The following is an 18,023-nucleotide window of genomic DNA, read 5'->3' on the forward strand; positions in this document are numbered from 1 at the left end:
TCCTGCTACAGTAGGTGTCTCCAGGACCACATTATGCTGATGACACACACACACAGACTCACCAATGTGGCTGGTGAAACCAGCTTACATTCAAAATGTTTCAACTTCAGCAAAACTCTCTACTTCTTCATAGACGTACAGAGACTGGAGGGACATAGCAGAAAGAAGTGGATTTTCTGGTGAGTTCTGAGATCAGTCAGGGACATGGTCTGTCCGTTGCTAGCTAGCTTATAGCTAACATCTTTGCAGTTAGTATTATAGCTGTGACATAGACAAAAAAATGGTCCAGTGGCCATAATATGATGCCAGATGAATATTCGCTCTGTCTTCTGTCTGAACTCACCTTAACACTGCAAGGAAAAGACAGGGGTCTGAATTCCCACTGGGGCTCTGCTTGCCCTAAATACACTGCTAATACTGTTAGTCATTTAAAACAGTGGGTAATATGGTTTCATGTAACACTGCACACAGAGTCGGAGGTTGGCCAGTTGGCAGATCGGGTTTGATCCAACACATATTGACAGATATGTGTGGGCATGAGCTTTTGCAGTGAGGTAAAGTTGGCTGTGTGGGTGGGGACAGGGAGTACAAAACACAGGCATTCATGCTGCTGGTGCCAGAAACACCCCTTGCAACACACACACACACACATACACACTTGTGCCACCTACCCAGATGAAAGCTTTGGCTCTGTGGCAGACCACTTTGTGACTCCCTTAGAGGCCCTGTTGAGGGCTATTGTTGCTATTAATAGGATAAGGAGTCAGCAGGAGGCATACCAGTGTGTACTGTACAGTATGTTGTGTATTGTTTTGTGTTTGGGTACATACACACACATACTTCACACATATTGCAGGTGTTTATGTTTACTTATGTTCCATATCTGGAATGAATGTGGTTATGAGTACAGTGCCTCCTTGAAGGTTTTCAATAAGATCTGCAACATTCACACTGTGGCTGGATCTTCATAACTCAACGCACACACACACGCAATCCACTGAGGGGGGAAAACCGCAGCCTTGGATAGTTTAAGAGTCTTAGTGTCAACAACCACCTCTAAAAGCACAAGTGTTTGTGACTGAGCAGCCGCTTTAGATAAACCAAAGGCTACCGAATGGAAAGACTGATACCATCGTAACAGAATGTGCTTGTTGTAATGTTGACTGATGAAATGTTTTACAAATGAACAAGAGGGGTGAAGCAAAAGAAAGAAGCAAGGAAGACACTGATGATAAAATGTTTCATAAGGGACGAGAGTGATAAAGGAATGAGGGAAGGAAGATGGGATGTTTGAGATGATTGAGAGAAGCGGGGGGGTTTAAGAAATATTGAATAAAGTAAGGGATTAATGGATGAAAGAAAGACAAGAGAGAATAGAAATGGGAGGGAGAATAATAAATGATGAACAGAAACAGTCAGGATGGGAAAAAAACAGACAGCAAAAGACAACATGCAAATAAAAATTTAATTATAAAAAACAAACTAGTTTTTCAGGTGGGCCTTGCAGCTTTTGTGTAACTTCTTAGTTTGGCAAAAAATTCTGGGACAGTAGCCAGCACCTGGCAAACAACCAAACAAATGAAAACCCCGAAATGAGAGAGCAATAAACCTTATACTGTGATTAGATTTGCAACAATCATATTTGTACTGGTGTAGTGAGAAAAAAAAAGCTTTTGTCTGATGAAATGTAATTTGATTTAGCAGCATGCAGCCAGAGAGTTCGGGACATTAGGAGAGCAGGGTGCTGGAAGCTGCCAAGACCATGAGCAGCTCTCTCACCCAGACGCCCACCCAGGTGGGGGAAGATGAAAAAAGAAATTTAATGGATTTTATACAGAAAGTAAAGGAGACATTTTACACTTAGCTTTCTTCATGTAGTCTACGAATTGAAAAATAAGATTCAGTAAGAGGCTGCACAGCATGCAAATTAAATTTGTAGCTCATTATTTTAAAAATGCTTTGCAGTCCTGTCCTCTCTCTCTCTCTCCTGATATCGGTGCTACTTTGTGCGCTCAAAATGTTTTTCACATCATTTGTCAATCTGTGGTAATTAGCTGGGAGGAGAGAAAGCAAAGGAAAAACGTGCAACAGGTGCAAAGATGGAGGGAAAGGAGTCAGGAAGGATAAAAATTTAACATATATTTGATCAAACTGTTAACTTCAAAAATAATTATTCAAGTAAATGGAAATAATTTGGACGGCTGGAAAAATTGCTACTATCAAGTTAGTGAAGGAATCAAGGAAATAAAGAGGAGAGGAAGGAATTGTGATATATGCATCAATTTAGTTGCAATTACTAGTTTGTGTCTCAACTGAAGGCGGTGTCTTTTATCCGCAGAGGTTGAAATGAAGCAGATAACAAAATTAGCTGTGCTTCTGTAAACCTAACAGTGTGGGATTGTTCACACACACAATCTCACACAGAAAAATATATTCCTCCGGACATGTGGAACCTCAATGAGGCCAAATGCTGAAGGATTTAATGCAAATTTTGAGTTTTTACTCAGTCAATTTTGTTTATGGGGGTTGTTGGTGTGGTGACACCCATTATGCAAATGTAATATTTGTAGTTGACATTATATTAGGATTAATGGTTCATAATAGAGTGGCTCAATGGTTAAAGCTTGTGCCGCAGCAAAGTGGCTCTGTATCCACCTGCTTTCTGGGGCCTTTCTACTGGAGTTGCACGTACATACACACAAACAAGTCTTTTCTACAGCTTCAACAGAACATGACGTGTTCACCTAGATGTCAATACTGCTACTACTTTTTTCTTACTAAACAAAAGTGCTAATTTGTCTACAATTTATATGTATGAAATTATTACCATCTAATCTTTTTTTTTTAACCAAAGTTGAGAAATTCCCAAGATATTAATGTCTAATACATAATATCTAACCACTGTATGTGCATGCGCATGTCTGATCACTGATTTGGAAACAGGGAGTTAAAATCTGTGTTAGTAGGTTACATGCTCAGCATAGGCCAACCACAAGAGACCTGTCTGAAGTGCGTGTTTGCATCTACAGATTAACATTCACACTGGCATGCTTGAGTTTGTGTGAGACTGTGTTAAACTGCATTCAGGATCTGGAAAGATGAGATCTGGAGCATGCGGAAACCAGGTTCCACATAAAGCATGTCTTTATCAGAGTAAGAAGAGGCAGTGGTAGCGAGGATGTTTAAAATTATGCGTTGCTTAATCCACTGATGCAAAGGGGGTTTTGCACCCAAGTTAAATAGTTTCTCTGATATTTTTATGATATATGTTTATATATGCTGTGACAATATAATATTGGCTAGACACAAGCAACCCCCAGAACCTATCCATCCTGAGAGAAACGTCCATACCATCACTGCCTCTTCTTACTCCGTTGAAGACATGCTTTATGGTGAAACAGATCTCATCTTTCCAGATCTTGCATCAGTGGTCCTGTCTGCTGAGGCACCAGTGCGAGCTTTAAGATGCACTGAGACTCCTTCACCCAATTGTTTGTTTCTAAGTCAGAAGGAAGCGTGAGAACCGGGTCAGAGTAACAGTGAGATGAAGAAGCGATGAATAAATGAGGGCAGGAGTGATGAGAAAAAGAAGAAGAAAGAGGTGGAGAAACGCTGATGATGCAGAGAAATCGCTGATAATGGTCTCTAAGCTAATTAGAGGGCTAAAACAAAACTAGTATCATACTGTATACAGTTACAGCCAGTTACAGTAAGAAGCATCGTAAAGTGGGGCAGGTGGTCCAGGGATGTGGGACAGTCTATAGTGATGTTAATTTTGCATCGGAAAGAAAATAAAAATCACTTTATTTACAGTATATTGGAATTCTTCTTAATGTCTATAGAGCGGGTTGCCCGTTAATCGGAAGGTCGGCGGTTTGTCCCCGGCTCCTCCAGGCTGCATGTCGAAGTGTCCATGGGCAAGATACTGAACCCCGAATTGCCCCTGGCGGCTGCTCCGCCAGTGTATGAATGTGTGTGAATGCAGATGTAGTGTAAAAGCGCTTTGAGTGTTCGAAAAGACTAGAAAGGCGCTATACAAATACGGAGCATTTACATTTACATATATAATATGTACACACATCCACACAGTTAGTTATCCCAAAATGTCATCATTTTTGTTCCATTATTAAGATAAATTACTTGAATGGGTGACAAAGTTCTTATTGTGATCTACCGGCTTATCTCCACCAGGCTGGGTACTTTGGCTTGTGCGCTTTCACGGATGTGTGTTAATTAGGAACAAGCTTTCACAGCTCGATTAAATGAAGAGAATCTTTGATCCCTCATGCTTTGGCCTCTCATGGGCACAAACGGCAGAAAACCCCTGAGACAGACAGAGAGAGAGAGAGAGAGCGAACGCAACGGGGGTTGGGGGAATTGGTGAGGGGGAGAGGGAGTGAAGTGAAAATTGAAATTGGTAAAGTAAGTAAGGGCCAGGCTCATTATTTTTAAGGTTTAGTTTGAATATGAATTTAAAGAAATCATTAATACAAATCTTAAATATGTCGTTCGCAATGCAAACACTCACTGAAGTTTAACAGCTAATCAACCTTTTGTGGTTATTCTGGGCCACAATCAGCAGCTCATTTGCATTTTTTCACATTTTTCTCTTCACTTTGTAAAACTGAAAGCATATTCGGAACCGTGACTGTTGGAAGAAGATCTGGTTTCCTGTAAACTTTCAGTATCCTGTGTGTCATGTTGTAAAATCCGAATAAATGAAATAAAAACCAATCGAATGCTTTGGATGCCTTTGACCTGCTGAGGGCCTGTTTGGAAGTTATAGTTAGTTCTAGCAAATATATACACATTAACACACACAAGCTCACACCCTTAACAATAAAAACACCCAGAACCAAATCACGTGTTATTTAGCCTTTATTAAATAATAATAATAACATTAAAAAAGAAATTTTTCTGTACAAAGTCTACAAACAACAGTTTGAGTTATCTGGCCAGTGCCATAGGTGTGTGTATGTATTTATGGAGTGTGCATTTATCTGTGTGTGAGTGTGTGTCAGTGTGTATATATATGTGTATCCATCGAGACAGAAGAGGTAATAATAGGGAAAGACTTAAAGTCAAGCAGGAGAGAGACAGAGAGCGAGAGAGAGAGAGAGAGAAAGAGAATAGGTGTGTGAGTTCCTATATGACTGTATGTTCATTTGTAGTCATTTTCACACAAAGTCTCACACTGTACTCACTGTTTCATGTGCGTCAGTGTTTGTGTGAGAGAGAAAGACAGAGAGTCCGAGTAAGAGAGCAGGGGGGAGAGAAAAAGAGAGAGAGATGGAGAGACATAACAAGAGAGCTCCAAGGCACTTGGAAAACAGTCCAATGAAAACACAGTTAGATGGACATCCCTCCCTTCTCAGACCATCTTTCAACACCTGTTTATAATCCCCGTTTTTTCATCTCAATATGCCTCTTGGCTACATCCATGCATGTCCTTGAACACGAAGAGACATGTTTGACTCCCCCCCCCCTCCCCCCACTTTCCTTACTCTCTTTTGCTATTTCAATTTACCCCCCAGAGGGCAACAACTTGACCCGGATATTTCACAGATTGAGAAAATAACAAAAACAAAAAATTCACAGAGGACATGGAGAGATCAGCGTCTGGTCCTCCAGTTACATTTTCTAACATTTCTGTCGGGGCCACTGACTTTCTCTCCTTATCTGCCTTTTGTTTTGTCTTGTCTTTGTTTGTTGTTCTCTCTGTGTTGTGATTGTGCCTCTCTCTCTCTCTCTCTCTCTCTCTCTCACTCTCATTCTCACCTTTCACCTTTCACCTGTCCTACAGCCTTTTTGTTTATCTCATAGGATACGTTCACATGCAGAAAATCACCAGCCTACTAACCATACTTCAATTATTTAGATGAAGCTTTTTTTATTCCTTATGAATCTTTCATAGACTTTGATTGACTATGTTGACAGTAAATCAAATGTTCCCGACCACAGCTTCAACAGTAAGCAAACTAAAAAGTAGCATCTTTAACTGCAGATCCGGGTGGATAGCCAGATGTACATAGTACTTGAACTATGACTATGAACTATGAACTTTTTGCAAACTTTCGCAAATCTCTATTAGTTGTCTAACCATACAATCTCAAATTATGCTTTAGTTGCCAGCATTGTATATTGTAGAAAAAAACAAATAAAAAAAGTTCCAGATATGTTTAACATTAGCATTTTTGTTGAAACGTTAATTTAAAGTATTCTGGGAGCCATTAAAGGTACCCTGTGATGTTTTCTTGTAAACATAAAAAGTTATATTTACATCTTGGAGGCCTAACAACTAATGTGTTGAATGCATTTCCTTCCTTTTTGCAAGGCGCGCAAGACATACAAACTCAATGGAAACCCACTTTGCTCCATAGCGCTACTAGTCATCAAAACGCCATAGGGTACCTTTAAGTTTCCACTAAAATGTATTTAGCTGAAGCAAAGTAGTAGCATGTGAATGCAATTCCTGGGAGAAAAAGCTGCATAATGCTGGAAAAAAATGTCACATGCAACATGAACATTGTTGTAGGTCCAGCAACTTCACTTCAGTTATGATAATGATACGTCTCCTGCATGTAAACACAACCAGCATATTTTCCCTTTTCTCTCTTTGTTTCTTCATGTCTGTCTATCTTTCTGTGTGTGTGTGTGTGTGTGTCCTCCTGTTCATCAGTCTTTCCAGCAGCACTGGCCCTCCTCGATGGCTGTCCTCCGATACAGCGTATACTGTAATTAGCTTAAGGCTCGATTGTGTGTCCAAGAAAGTCAACGGTACGATTTCCATTCTCCTCCTTTAGTCATTTCTTCTCCTTCCGGTTCTGAGCGTCCTTCATTCAGGGGGTGACGCTAGGAGCGGTGGATAAGAGGGAGGATGATTTATCACTCTAGGTCCGGTCTCCCAGCCTCTTTTAACACTTGTTTAGACCCCCTGTGCACATACACAGCTCTTTGGCAATCCATAGGTTGCAATAAAACAATCACTGACATTTTCTTCACACAGTGTTTGTCCATCATTTGGGCGTCATACAGTCTGAAAAGCAAAAAAATATAGATATATACCAAAGACAAACCCTAGAATACTGAATCTAAAGCACGACTCCATAACAGCATGTTAGATTTAGATAAACCTCTGATTTTCTGTCTTCCATTATCCTTTAACTCTCCTCTACTCTTTGTAAAGACTGATAATCTGTAATGGAAAATGTGTCAAAATAGAAAAGGACTGAAGTAACAGTTAAGACCGTGGAGTCCAACACAATGCTAAAGAAAGTCTAAAAATGGCATAAGAGCTCTACAGGGCGGCTACGAACTGAAGCTGACTGTTCTTTACCTTTTTTTTCCCCAAACAGACACAAGTCTAAAACAAAACGAAAACAGTCACCATTACTCTTCTATGCCACTGGTTTCACAAAGCGCAGACCGAGGGCAGACAAAGGAGCAAGCGAGCACCATATGGCGGATTAATGGACGTTTGAAACTCACGGAACTCATATCTAAAACTTTCAGAAACAAACAAAAAGAAAGTCCTTTTCCTTCTTCTCCCTTAGAAATCTAGATTCTTTTGAGTTGTGTGGTCTGATATATTTAAATTTTCTTTAGGGGGATAGGCATTCGCTTGATATGTGTTGATTTCAGTCAAAAGTACCCACATTAAATGGTCCACTGGTGCTGAAGTCTTCACAAACAGTCAGAAGCTGGAACTTTTTCATTTCTGCATGCCATCTCTCTTGGCCACATTCAAATTCAAGCGAATAAGGACAAATTTGACATTGCCCTTCAGCAAAGTACCAGTCGTGGATATGTGTTAATGGAATTCTCTTCTTCATCAAGAATCCCATTACCAACATTTCAACCAGACACCTCAGACTGTGCTGTCATTTGTCGTCCAAATGTCCAGCTTGTCATGGGTGTTGTAGTCCACCTCGGTTCTAGCTTCATTCCAGTGGCTGGTGGATTATATTCTATTGTAGATCTGTCATTCCTATTCATTTATTCATTCCTTCATTCATTCACAGGCTTTTAGAATCGAGCAGGCTCTCTCCTGCAGGCGGAGGAGATATGGTACTGTAGGTAGGGGAGACTGGGGTCAGGTGTTCACCCAGTTTAGGCCTCATAGCATGTAGGGGAGATCACAGTTACGTGTTCCCACTGGCACGCAAATAGGTGGGGAAACTGTGTTGAATGTTACCCCTTTAGACATCAGAGCAGGATATTAGGCAGGGGACACTGGGGATTGAAATAACAGAGAGTGCTTCCTTTTTGTGTTGTCTTTGTCCAAACCAAGAACAAAATCACTTTTGCAGGGGATCGTGTTTCTTTCCCCATTGTTCTCCTCCTCCTCCCCTTCATGCCTCTGAGCAGCACCTCTGCTGGTTTATCTTCACTTTATGCTTAATCCCGTCGTACAACTCAAAGTTGTAGTTCTCCAGCGTTGTGGAGGAGCGCGAGGAAAGCCCGCTGTAAGAGCATGTGCAGTAGAGGAGCAGTCCCGCGCAAACCGCGCCCATCAGGACGCCTAGAGAGCTCATCACGATGATGGTGAGGAGGATGGGGTCCAGCGTGTACAGCCAGGCGTTGTCCTTGTCTTTCTCTGACACCAGGGTGACAGAAGGGGGGTCCACATCAGAGGAGGAGGGGGTGGAGAAGGAGGGCGGCCACACTGGGAAGACATACTCTGGAAAGACAACAGGAAACTTTTAATGTGACACAATGTAACTTTTGCTTAACAGTATCACTGCAGCATGATAATTATGAGATAATAGCAGCACAAGATGAGAAGAGTGTTAAAGTCAGAATTTACTCAGTATTTTCACTTACTGTACACAGCAAAATAGTTAGCTAACATTAGCCACCATAAGCTAGTGGCCATGCCAGACCTACTCATGCTATAACAGCAAAAGCCTTGAGTTTATTGAACTGAGAATGGAGGGTTATAAATGTCATTTTTCATGTGTAAGAACGAAAAGTCAGACAGTTACATTTAAAAAAAAATAAATTAAATTAACTGTATCAGAGGCAAATGTCATCACACCATGGCTGACATATTAAACAGCAGATAATTATGTTAACCACAACATCAGTTTTTTATTGACTTCAAACATTTGGAAACATAATGACATGAATTAGTAAAGGCACTCTCCAGTGTGTGTTGTGTGTCTAGAAGTGTGCACATCTAGTTGGCATAGGCAATCATGCTAAACCACTTAATGAATGTATACACATGAACAAGCCAGTCCGCAATTAAGTACTGCATTTAGAGTGTTTTATGGAAGAACACACTAAAACACACACAAACACACACATAGGAAAGCAGCAAACAGACTTGTTTTGTGAGGTAAAGGCTGAGTACTCTTCTTGTTTCTATCAAGGGCCTGGGAGAAACAAGGGATTGTAACACATGTACGTTGGCAGACACACACTTGCTGTTCACAGACACACACAGGAAGTAAACCGTGATTGTAACAGACAGATGTCTTCTAGGTGCCCAGGAGGAAGCTGTCTGTCTCACTTTGTCTGCCGCAGAACATGAAAGAGGAGGAGAGGAAGCACATGCTAACATGCACGCACAGACACTCGCTCTTGAATGAATGCTCTCTCACACTCTGCCCCTCTCGATACACACTCACACACTCACACACACAGACACACACACACACACACACACACACACACACACACCAGAAATTGTCTATCACTGTTGCCACGGGCTTTTTTCTTGTGAAACCACAAGTAAAACGAAGAGCCACGGGCATGCTTCTGCTTAAAGAGCTATTTCACCATTCTTGGGGTGAGACTTGTAAAACAGCCGGTATAGCCTCAGGCTGAAAGGAGAAGAGAAGAAGACTTCAAACCTCACCTCCATCGATGGGGGGCTTGTGGTTGAAAACAGGATCCTTTCCGAAATCCATAGGCCTGGGATCTGTTAAAAAGACAGAAAGAATAACAGCATTAATCTCAACCATCCAGTCAAGGCTGAGCTACTACAGTCCACAGCATGTTGTGATAACATCACTATGTTGTCAGCACACAGGCTACATTTGTGGATGGAAATCAAACAAACAGCTCAAAGAGTGAGTGATCTTGTTTAAACCTTCTGAAGAGATCAGGTGAGATATCTCCTATAAACTGTTTTGTTCTGTGCGCAGTCTATCAAGGGAAAATAACATCCAAGGTTACTAAACATTTCACCGAGACTACCTGCATAAAGCCAGCAAGTTTCATTATGTGATAAGCATCATTGCTCTTTTTTTATTTGCCTTTGAAATGAAAACAGAGTCAAGAGGTTGAGAGAAAGAGCAGAGAGATAGGGAGGTGAGAGAAAGAGAGACTTAACTGGAAAAAAAAAGACACACAAAACTGTTTCATAGAAAAATATCACTTTTATTACCTTCACATTCCCTGCAATATATTTTCTCTTCTATTCCAAGACCATGAAATTCAACAAGCTAAAATACCACATTATATTTCTGAGGCAGGCCGAAGTGCAAGGCTTTGAAGGGTTTGGAAGCTCAATTCTGCTTCAATTCAGTGCTATTCAAGGAAATTGATATTACAATCCTCAGAAAAAAATAGAGCAATATCTGGGCAGCTGATAATCATTTATTGCTGGGGCAAAGGAACCAAAAACACATTATAAAGTGAAATCGTAATAGATATTCAGAAGACAAGAGGTGAAAAACTAATTTAGTAGATATGAAAAAAGATACGGAGCCTCATTTCCTTTGTTAGATAAGGTCATTTTTCTATGAGATAATTTTAACATGTGGCATCCAGATTATCGCATCTCAAAACAGTCTTTACAAACTTCCAATACTCTTCAGTCTGTAAACAATAATAAGAGATTAATACTTTTAAATGAAACCTGCTATCACTATACAAATATCATCGTATTTTCTCATGGATTAAATATGAGGCAATTTCCTTCAAATTAAAAAAGTGACTCAATCACATTTTTAATTGTTTAAAATTGACCCAGAATTGACTTCCAAACCCAATTAGAGAATAAACAAAACAAATGGTCTCAATTCAAATATTACAGCAACCAACAAATCCTATGCTAAATGGAGTGTATATGTTTCTCAATATTTAATTTGCTTGAAGTGCAAGAGAGAGAAATCCAGCGCAAGACAAAAAGACAATCATAAAGTCGAGGTCTTTCCTTCACAAAGGCAGAGAAAGTGCACAGGGGTAAATATAACAGTGATGTGGCTGAAGCCAGGCAGTTTACCACCTCAAGACTGGATTTGTTCAGTCTGAGTGAGTCTGAATTACAACTAATTCAAGTTCATCCCTTGCTGAGGCTGAGGCCGTGTGTCAGAATGATCAGTCTTTGCTGCTTCTGACAGATTTACATAATATTAAATCATTTTTTGATTAATAAAAAACCCTCACTTATTAGAACAAGAAATCAAAGAATAACAGCAAAATGGATTCATTTGATAAAAATGACACCATCAAGGTAGATTTTCCTAAAACATAACATGTAACCACATTCTTTACCCCTAAAATGTGTGATGTCACATCCCTGAAATGAGGGCGAAAAGTGACAAATGAGAACAAAGGAGTGAAATCCAAAAATCTGACCAACTGGACAGACATCTCAAAGCATGCATGCTTCGAAAACTCCAGGAGTGGCCTGCAGATTACGAAATTGACTTCAAATAATGTTGGCAGAAGTATCAACTAAATAAAACAATCCTGTCATGCTTTTCAATGTAAATCAAAATGCTAACGTGCAGAATAGGCAGTTAGCCCTGAAACAATAAATACCTGCTAAGCTAAATGTGGCCGATCCCAGTAGTCACGCTGTAAATTATAATAATATAGTACTGAGGTCTTACTGAAATGTACCGGTAATGTAAAACTACACTTAGTACATGCACATGAAAGCCTCTAATCATCAGTCTTCCCTTCTGTCTTCTGATTGTGTAAATGTCTCCCATCAGACCCTCCAGGCTCTAAACTCTCCTTTCTCACAGTCAACTCGAAATCACTACGGGCCCTGACAAAACATTAAATTACTTCTTCTTTTGCTATCAGAGGGATAGCAAAAGAAGCAGGATATAAAAAGAGAGATGCTTGGACACTCTTTGGACGACTGTTGAGCACTTTCTAATGATCCTGGCTTAAAGCCCTCAGGCTAGGATCCTGAGAAGAATCATCACGCGGATCTGAAAGGAGATTAAAACTCCCTGTAGCCCCATTTTGTCTCCACTCTCCAATTAGTAAAGAGAAGAATTAAAAAGAGGGCTTTTTTATTATTCAGGCAAAGACATGGATGGCTCTTTGGCACCATACGCTGTTCCAGTGGGGGCTTGAGGACCTGTTAGAGTGCTTTCACTCGTAATATTTCTCCAGGAAACAGCGGAGAAGGAGACGGAGGGAGAGAGAGAGAGAGAGAGAGAGAGAAAAAACAGAGATGGCCTGAGGGCCAGAAATGCTTACCACAGGGTTTTATGAATGCAATCAGCTCCATTACCTAATTAGAAATATTAAAGGCCTTCAAAGTAGTCTGTGATGGAGAAGGGAGAGGGAAGTGAGGGAAGGTTGATTTAAAAGCGCTGCGTGACAGGATGCCAGCACATTTTCCAAATCTTGCAAAAAGTTTGATAAAGAGAGAGAGAATGAAAGAGAAAAGTGCGTGGGTAGCACAACATAAATACAGTCATATATCATTCCTCTCTTTGAATTTTGGACCCACATTGATTGGGTTACAGTGCAGGGCTGCTAGAATGGGTCATATAATGTGTAAATCATACACAAGTCGATTGAAATGGAAGGGAGAGGGGATGGATATGTGAGCAGAAAATCACTATAATACTTGTTGACTAAAGCACAAATACACATTTTATGAGACACAATTTGATGAAATAAAGTCAATATGGAGAGCTGAGAGCAGATAGGCTTTGTGAACATGCATGAAACAATGATTTAAATGACATTTGTTATCTGGAAATCTGGATTCTTTGCTAACGCAGGCTTGTGTTTGTTAGATGGTGTATGTGCGACTGTGTGCGCATAATGTGTGTTTCCACCAGGCTGTCTATTCTGCCAAAAGACTTCTTTCATCTGCTTTTGTGTTTGAAACAACCTGCCCTCCTCCTTCAATCCTCTCCCTCCTTCAATCCAAACCCCAACCTGCCTCCCTGTTAGCCTTCCTCTTGGAGTAAGAGAAAAATCTATCTTTAGAAAGTATAGAGAACAGTTTTTTTTTTTCTTTTTTTACTTCTTTCATCTTCCTCCATCTCTGGGCGCATTCTTTGGAGGGAAAGGGGGGTCGCTTAATGGGCCCTTCTCCTCTGAGAGATTTTGCTCTCCTCCATTTCTGCCTCTCATTTTCTCTCCTGTGTTTTCACTGGGAGGATTTGTGATGAAGGGAAGGAGTAGAACAGGAACAAGCGGGTTTTGATAAAAAGGCTGGGGGATTTGAGCATGAACAAAATGATGTAGGGGGGGTAACACAAGAAGAGACCATAGTAGTGTGCCCAACTTCACAGGCGTGGATGTGACGATGTGTGTGGAATTGGATACCAGGCTTCTCAATCCAAAACCAACTTTGTTTTTAGTTTTGATATCATCTGAATAATTTCCCCCTAACATACTGATTTGCATTTGCGTTTCGTGTCCCCATCTGATTTAAACTTGAAGCTGAATGCCTTAAATGAGGGACAGACATTTGTTCTTGCAAAATGGCTTCAACTTAAGGATTTGACATCAAATGAAAGTCAAGAAAAGTTAAGATCATTTCAGCGAACACAATTCACAACCGTTGCCTTAAAACAATAGCCAGTGTGTATAAAAAATAAACATTGTATAGCTATCATACATCAGAAGTACATGTAGGCCAACTGTAACGTGTGATTACAAAGAAAAAAAGGTTCTTAATTCACAAACAGTACACTACTCAACTTATCTTTTATATTAAGATTCACAGTAAATGTAAGAAATTGTCATAAATCATCAGAGCCTTCAATAAATAATTAAGAAGCAGAAAAGTGCTAATGTTACGCTCAACATTGCAAAATAAAGTGTGACCATACTTAAAAATCATGCCACATTTGTCTGGTTCATTTTGATGCAAACTCATACATACTCATGCGAGGGAAAATGTGAAATGAATGCTAACACACACACGGTTAAACAGATGGCTAAAAAAAACATCAAGAATCAAGAAAGGTGTGTGAGAGGTGTGACAGTACTGCTGCATTGGAATCAGTCTTGCTTGACAGATCACTGTGAATGAAATGATCAAAGGAACTGACCAGTTATCTTGGATCAGTGGTTTTCTAAAAGGCTTCATATGTAAGAAACTCTTTCTCATAGCATAGGTTTGGTCTCACCTGTTGAACAGAGCAAAACTGACAATTTCGCAGCCACATGGACCACATTCTCAGGTTACCAGGCTCGTATGCAAAACATTCTGAATTTCACAGAAGATTCATTTGTCATCCGGGATAACAGACCTAAAGATTTTAACTTGCACAGACTAAACTGCAGCTTTAGATGCTCAATACTTGATATGATTTTGGATTTGTTTCATTCACCCAGTCTAATGTGTGCAGGACATACAAAGATGTTTAGTTTAAATATAGCAGACACAGGCATTGGATTGTCCTTGAGATCCAGGCAAAGAAAACAAAAATCATACTCTGAGGCACTACCTCGTTCTGGAGGTGAAGAGGTAATAGTTTTAAAGCACATTTTTTAAAAAGGCATATCAGTAATGAAAAATGCACTCAGGTCAACACATCACAAGACTCACTTATTAGCAGGTGAAAAGTTTTGAAGTGTCCGTGCATTTGAGACCTTTGAGCCTTTGTGTGTTTTGTTGCAGAGAGTGTGTTTGTTTCTGGGTCTGCCGGATGCGGTGGAAGCTGTCTCATCCTATCTTTCCTCTCGTGTAAACCAGACAGACAACAGCACAACACTGATTCCTCGTTCACAGACCAAAGGAGCCACCCACGGTGGGTGTGTAGCTGTCTATCTGTCACGGCTGGACAGGCAGCACTAATTCGTCCTATACCTCTTCCTTTTATGCTACCTAATCTGTCTCTGTCAATTTCAGGCTGGCAAAAGGCTAGTGGACAAATAAACAGCAGCTTCATTCAGACCAAAAGAAATAACCTTCTCTTTTTATGCAGCACACATTGTGACTTCTATCTCCCTGTGTGAAAATCCCTTCTCTGTCGGACCGGGTATTTGGAGGCAGGCAGTGTCCAAGCAGAAATATCCTGCTCTGACATTTATAGAAGAAGAAAATAAGCTGTTACAACACTGACATTGTACAGCGTGTGTACATATGTTTTGTCCACAGTCTGTTAGGCAGTCTACCTGTGATGTACTTGTCATTCTGATCATACTCCGTTTCATTTTCAAGTTGGTGTGCAGCTGTAGATGCCAGTTCGCTCTTCAGTACATCAAAAAATGTTGCACTCTAATGTCATTATCAGGCCCTCATCGGCCATCAGAATTGGCAACTCCCCAGTGAGGGATATTATGTAATGTCAGGAGTTTGTTCTGCCAGTTACAGCCAACAAGGAATTTTAGCAAAGGTGCATTCTGGTAATTAGATCAGTCATCAGCAACAGGAACTGCAGTGTCTCTTCCATGTAGATTCTCATCAGTGAAGAGTGGCGATGATGCTGAATACTGTTGTTGACAATTTATACCAGGGAGTTTTCACACCCTTTGATCGCTTTATTTGAGCAAAGCATTCTAATAAAATGTCTCAATGTATCATTCACATGTGTTCCTGTTGTTTTCAGCACTGGGAATCGTGGCTGTCGTCTTTCTCCAGTCTGATGGTGAGCATGGGCTCAAGACACTGCCCGGTACCTGGGTACAGGTGGCTTTGGTTGGGGCTGTGGATCAGATTATGGCTGAGGTTTTGGTTCTGGTAGCAGTTTTGGTGACCTTGCTGATTTGGGTGCTGGCTGGTGTGGTAAGTCACTGAATGATGATGACTACCGCTGGTCTTCTTGGTCGCCCAGTGGTACCGATGGCAGCACAGTATCACCACCACGGTTACAGTGACCAGCAGCAAGAGGGCACCGCCTCCCGCCAACACATAGTACCAGTAGGCAGGGATGGGCTGCACCGCCACTGTGTCTACTGTGGGCTCCATCCCAGACATGGCACCCCCTGGAGGGCAGGAGGACACATTACTGGTTGGCACTATGGATGAGGTAGGCAGGCATGCAGACCTCATTGGAGTATTAAAAGTTGTTAATTGACCATTCGCTAAACCCCTACCCCAGACAGTCGTTGTCAATTTCTAGCTTATAACTAGGCATTGCAGGTCTGTCAAGCTTTGGATTTCTCTACATGCTGAATAGTGTGTGTGGGACTTTAATAAGAGCGATACTAAGCATTTAAAGAGTTTGGAGGGTGTTGTATTTTTGGCACCAAAAAATACAAAATGAAACGTGTAAGGAATGGATTAAACGTGTTTATCTGCTCTATCGTAAACTGCAATCGTTAGCAAGTCCGTCAGCAAGCATGATTGCCAATGCAAAGGAGCACATCATTAATATCAGCTATGTAAAACTACTGTGGGGTTTCAAACATGCTGTTACAAACAAGTATGTACTGTAAAGCTAAGCAGCAAAACAGGGTTATATTAGAACAAACCAAGTCTGACCTTACATTTTTTCATATACTTCTCACTAATATATAATACTAGCACTGATATTTTACTTTTTGTAAAGTGTTTTAGCAAAATAGCATGTATGTTGCCATCAAGTGCATGTTTGACCCCCTTTACAGAATTCTGATTTAAAAAATGAGTCAGCAGGAAACATTAAAAAGTGAGCCAACCAACTTTAATATAGCTAACTAGCAACCGCTGATAAAATCTGCCATTTGAGCTGTCAAAATTGATGAGAGCCAGGTAGAAATGAGAAGCCTGCTATTGTCTACCTCGGTCTAAAATCAAGGATCTATTGTGTCATTTATTACCAAGAATGTCGACTATAAAATCTGCCATCATCATCAATGCAAACTGCATAAATGCAGTGTGAGAATGGAAAGCTTGACAGGCCAAGTACGGGTAACTAAGGGTGGTGGGAGCAAATGGTCAATGACTGTAGCATTGAGCTGAAATGATTGTGCCTTGCTAATATTAGTAACTAATATTAGTAAGTAAACAGCAGCCACAAAAACAGACTGTAAGCCTTCTGATTTTGCTCACTTTCCTAGTATCCAGTTGCACACTCTTAGTCATTTGAAGTCTTCATTCTTCAAAACAAAAGCTGATGCATATGTTTTGATGCTGATTGTACTCACAGAATTGTTGGTTGATATATATGTCACAAGCATTAGCTGCACATTGACACGCAAAGGCTCATGCCATGCGTTCATTTCGATCAGAGAATGCAAAGCCTTTGATTATGCAGTGACTGATTTGCTGATTTGGACAAAGGGTGGGGAGTGTTAAGTGGTTGTATTTTGTAGGATGCAGCAGCTTTTATCAGGGCAAGATCACATTGAAGGGACTTGAGTAGAGGGAGAAAGAGATGGAGAGGGAAGAGGGGAAATCTGAGAGAAATTACAGGGGTAGAGAAAGGATAAGAGAGAAGGCATTATTGGAAGAAAGAATGGAGTGGAATAGAGAGGGGTGGTAGAAAGCGAGGAGCGAGGCAGGGAGGGAGGGGAAGTGAAGGGAGAGAGCTAATCCTGCCATGATATCTTTAATCCTGCATTAGAGGGTTTGTCTGAAACTTCAATACTCTGTCAACTCACTGTGAAAGAAACCCGCTGAGAGAGAGGTTGTGGAAGAAGAAAGAGAGAAAGAGAAAAATAATGTGAGAGAAGGAAAAAAAGGAAAACCTGCGAGCAAGAAAGAAAGGAGGAAAGAAAGAGGAAACGGAGCCAGGGCAAGCAAGAACTTCATGGAGACGAGAGAGAAGAGAGAAATAATCAAAGGACAGAGGAAAGAGAGGTGTAGAGAAAGACGCAGAACCTCAAGGAAACCAGTGAGCTTAATTTTGTCTGTTTTTTTTTTTTTTTTTTAAAGTTCA

The 18,023-nt window shown here is 40.6% G+C and overlaps 1 protein-coding gene across 4 annotated transcripts in view; it reads right to left on the minus strand.

Annotated features, from left to right (window-relative positions):
• Positions 1 to 4,860: 4,860 nt before the first annotated feature.
• LOC119903877 (neuropilin-2-like) overlaps positions 4,861 to 18,023 on the minus strand; it is a 93,159-nt gene continuing 79,996 nt past the window's right edge. For 2 of the 4 annotated variants that reach the window (XM_038720149.1, XM_038720147.1), the window contains 2 exons: positions 9,863 to 9,925; positions 4,861 to 8,680 (listed from right to left, as the gene is read on the minus strand). In XM_038720149.1, the coding sequence (XP_038576077.1) occupies positions 8,352 to 8,680; positions 9,863 to 9,925 (392 nt within the window). In that variant the 3' untranslated portion in view covers positions 4,861 to 8,351. Of the gene's footprint in view, positions 8,681 to 9,862; positions 9,926 to 13,601; positions 16,147 to 18,023 lie in introns of those variants that run through there. The other 2 variants (XM_038720150.1, XM_038720148.1) reach the window with 1 other exon arrangement.

This window comes from Micropterus salmoides, unplaced genomic scaffold, assembly GCF_014851395.1.
Source record: "Micropterus salmoides isolate LMB-PRFRI ecotype aquatic unplaced genomic scaffold, ASM1485139v1 Ms_hic_scaffold_15, whole genome shotgun sequence".
Classification (NCBI taxonomy): Eukaryota; Metazoa; Chordata; class Actinopteri; order Centrarchiformes; family Centrarchidae; genus Micropterus; species Micropterus salmoides.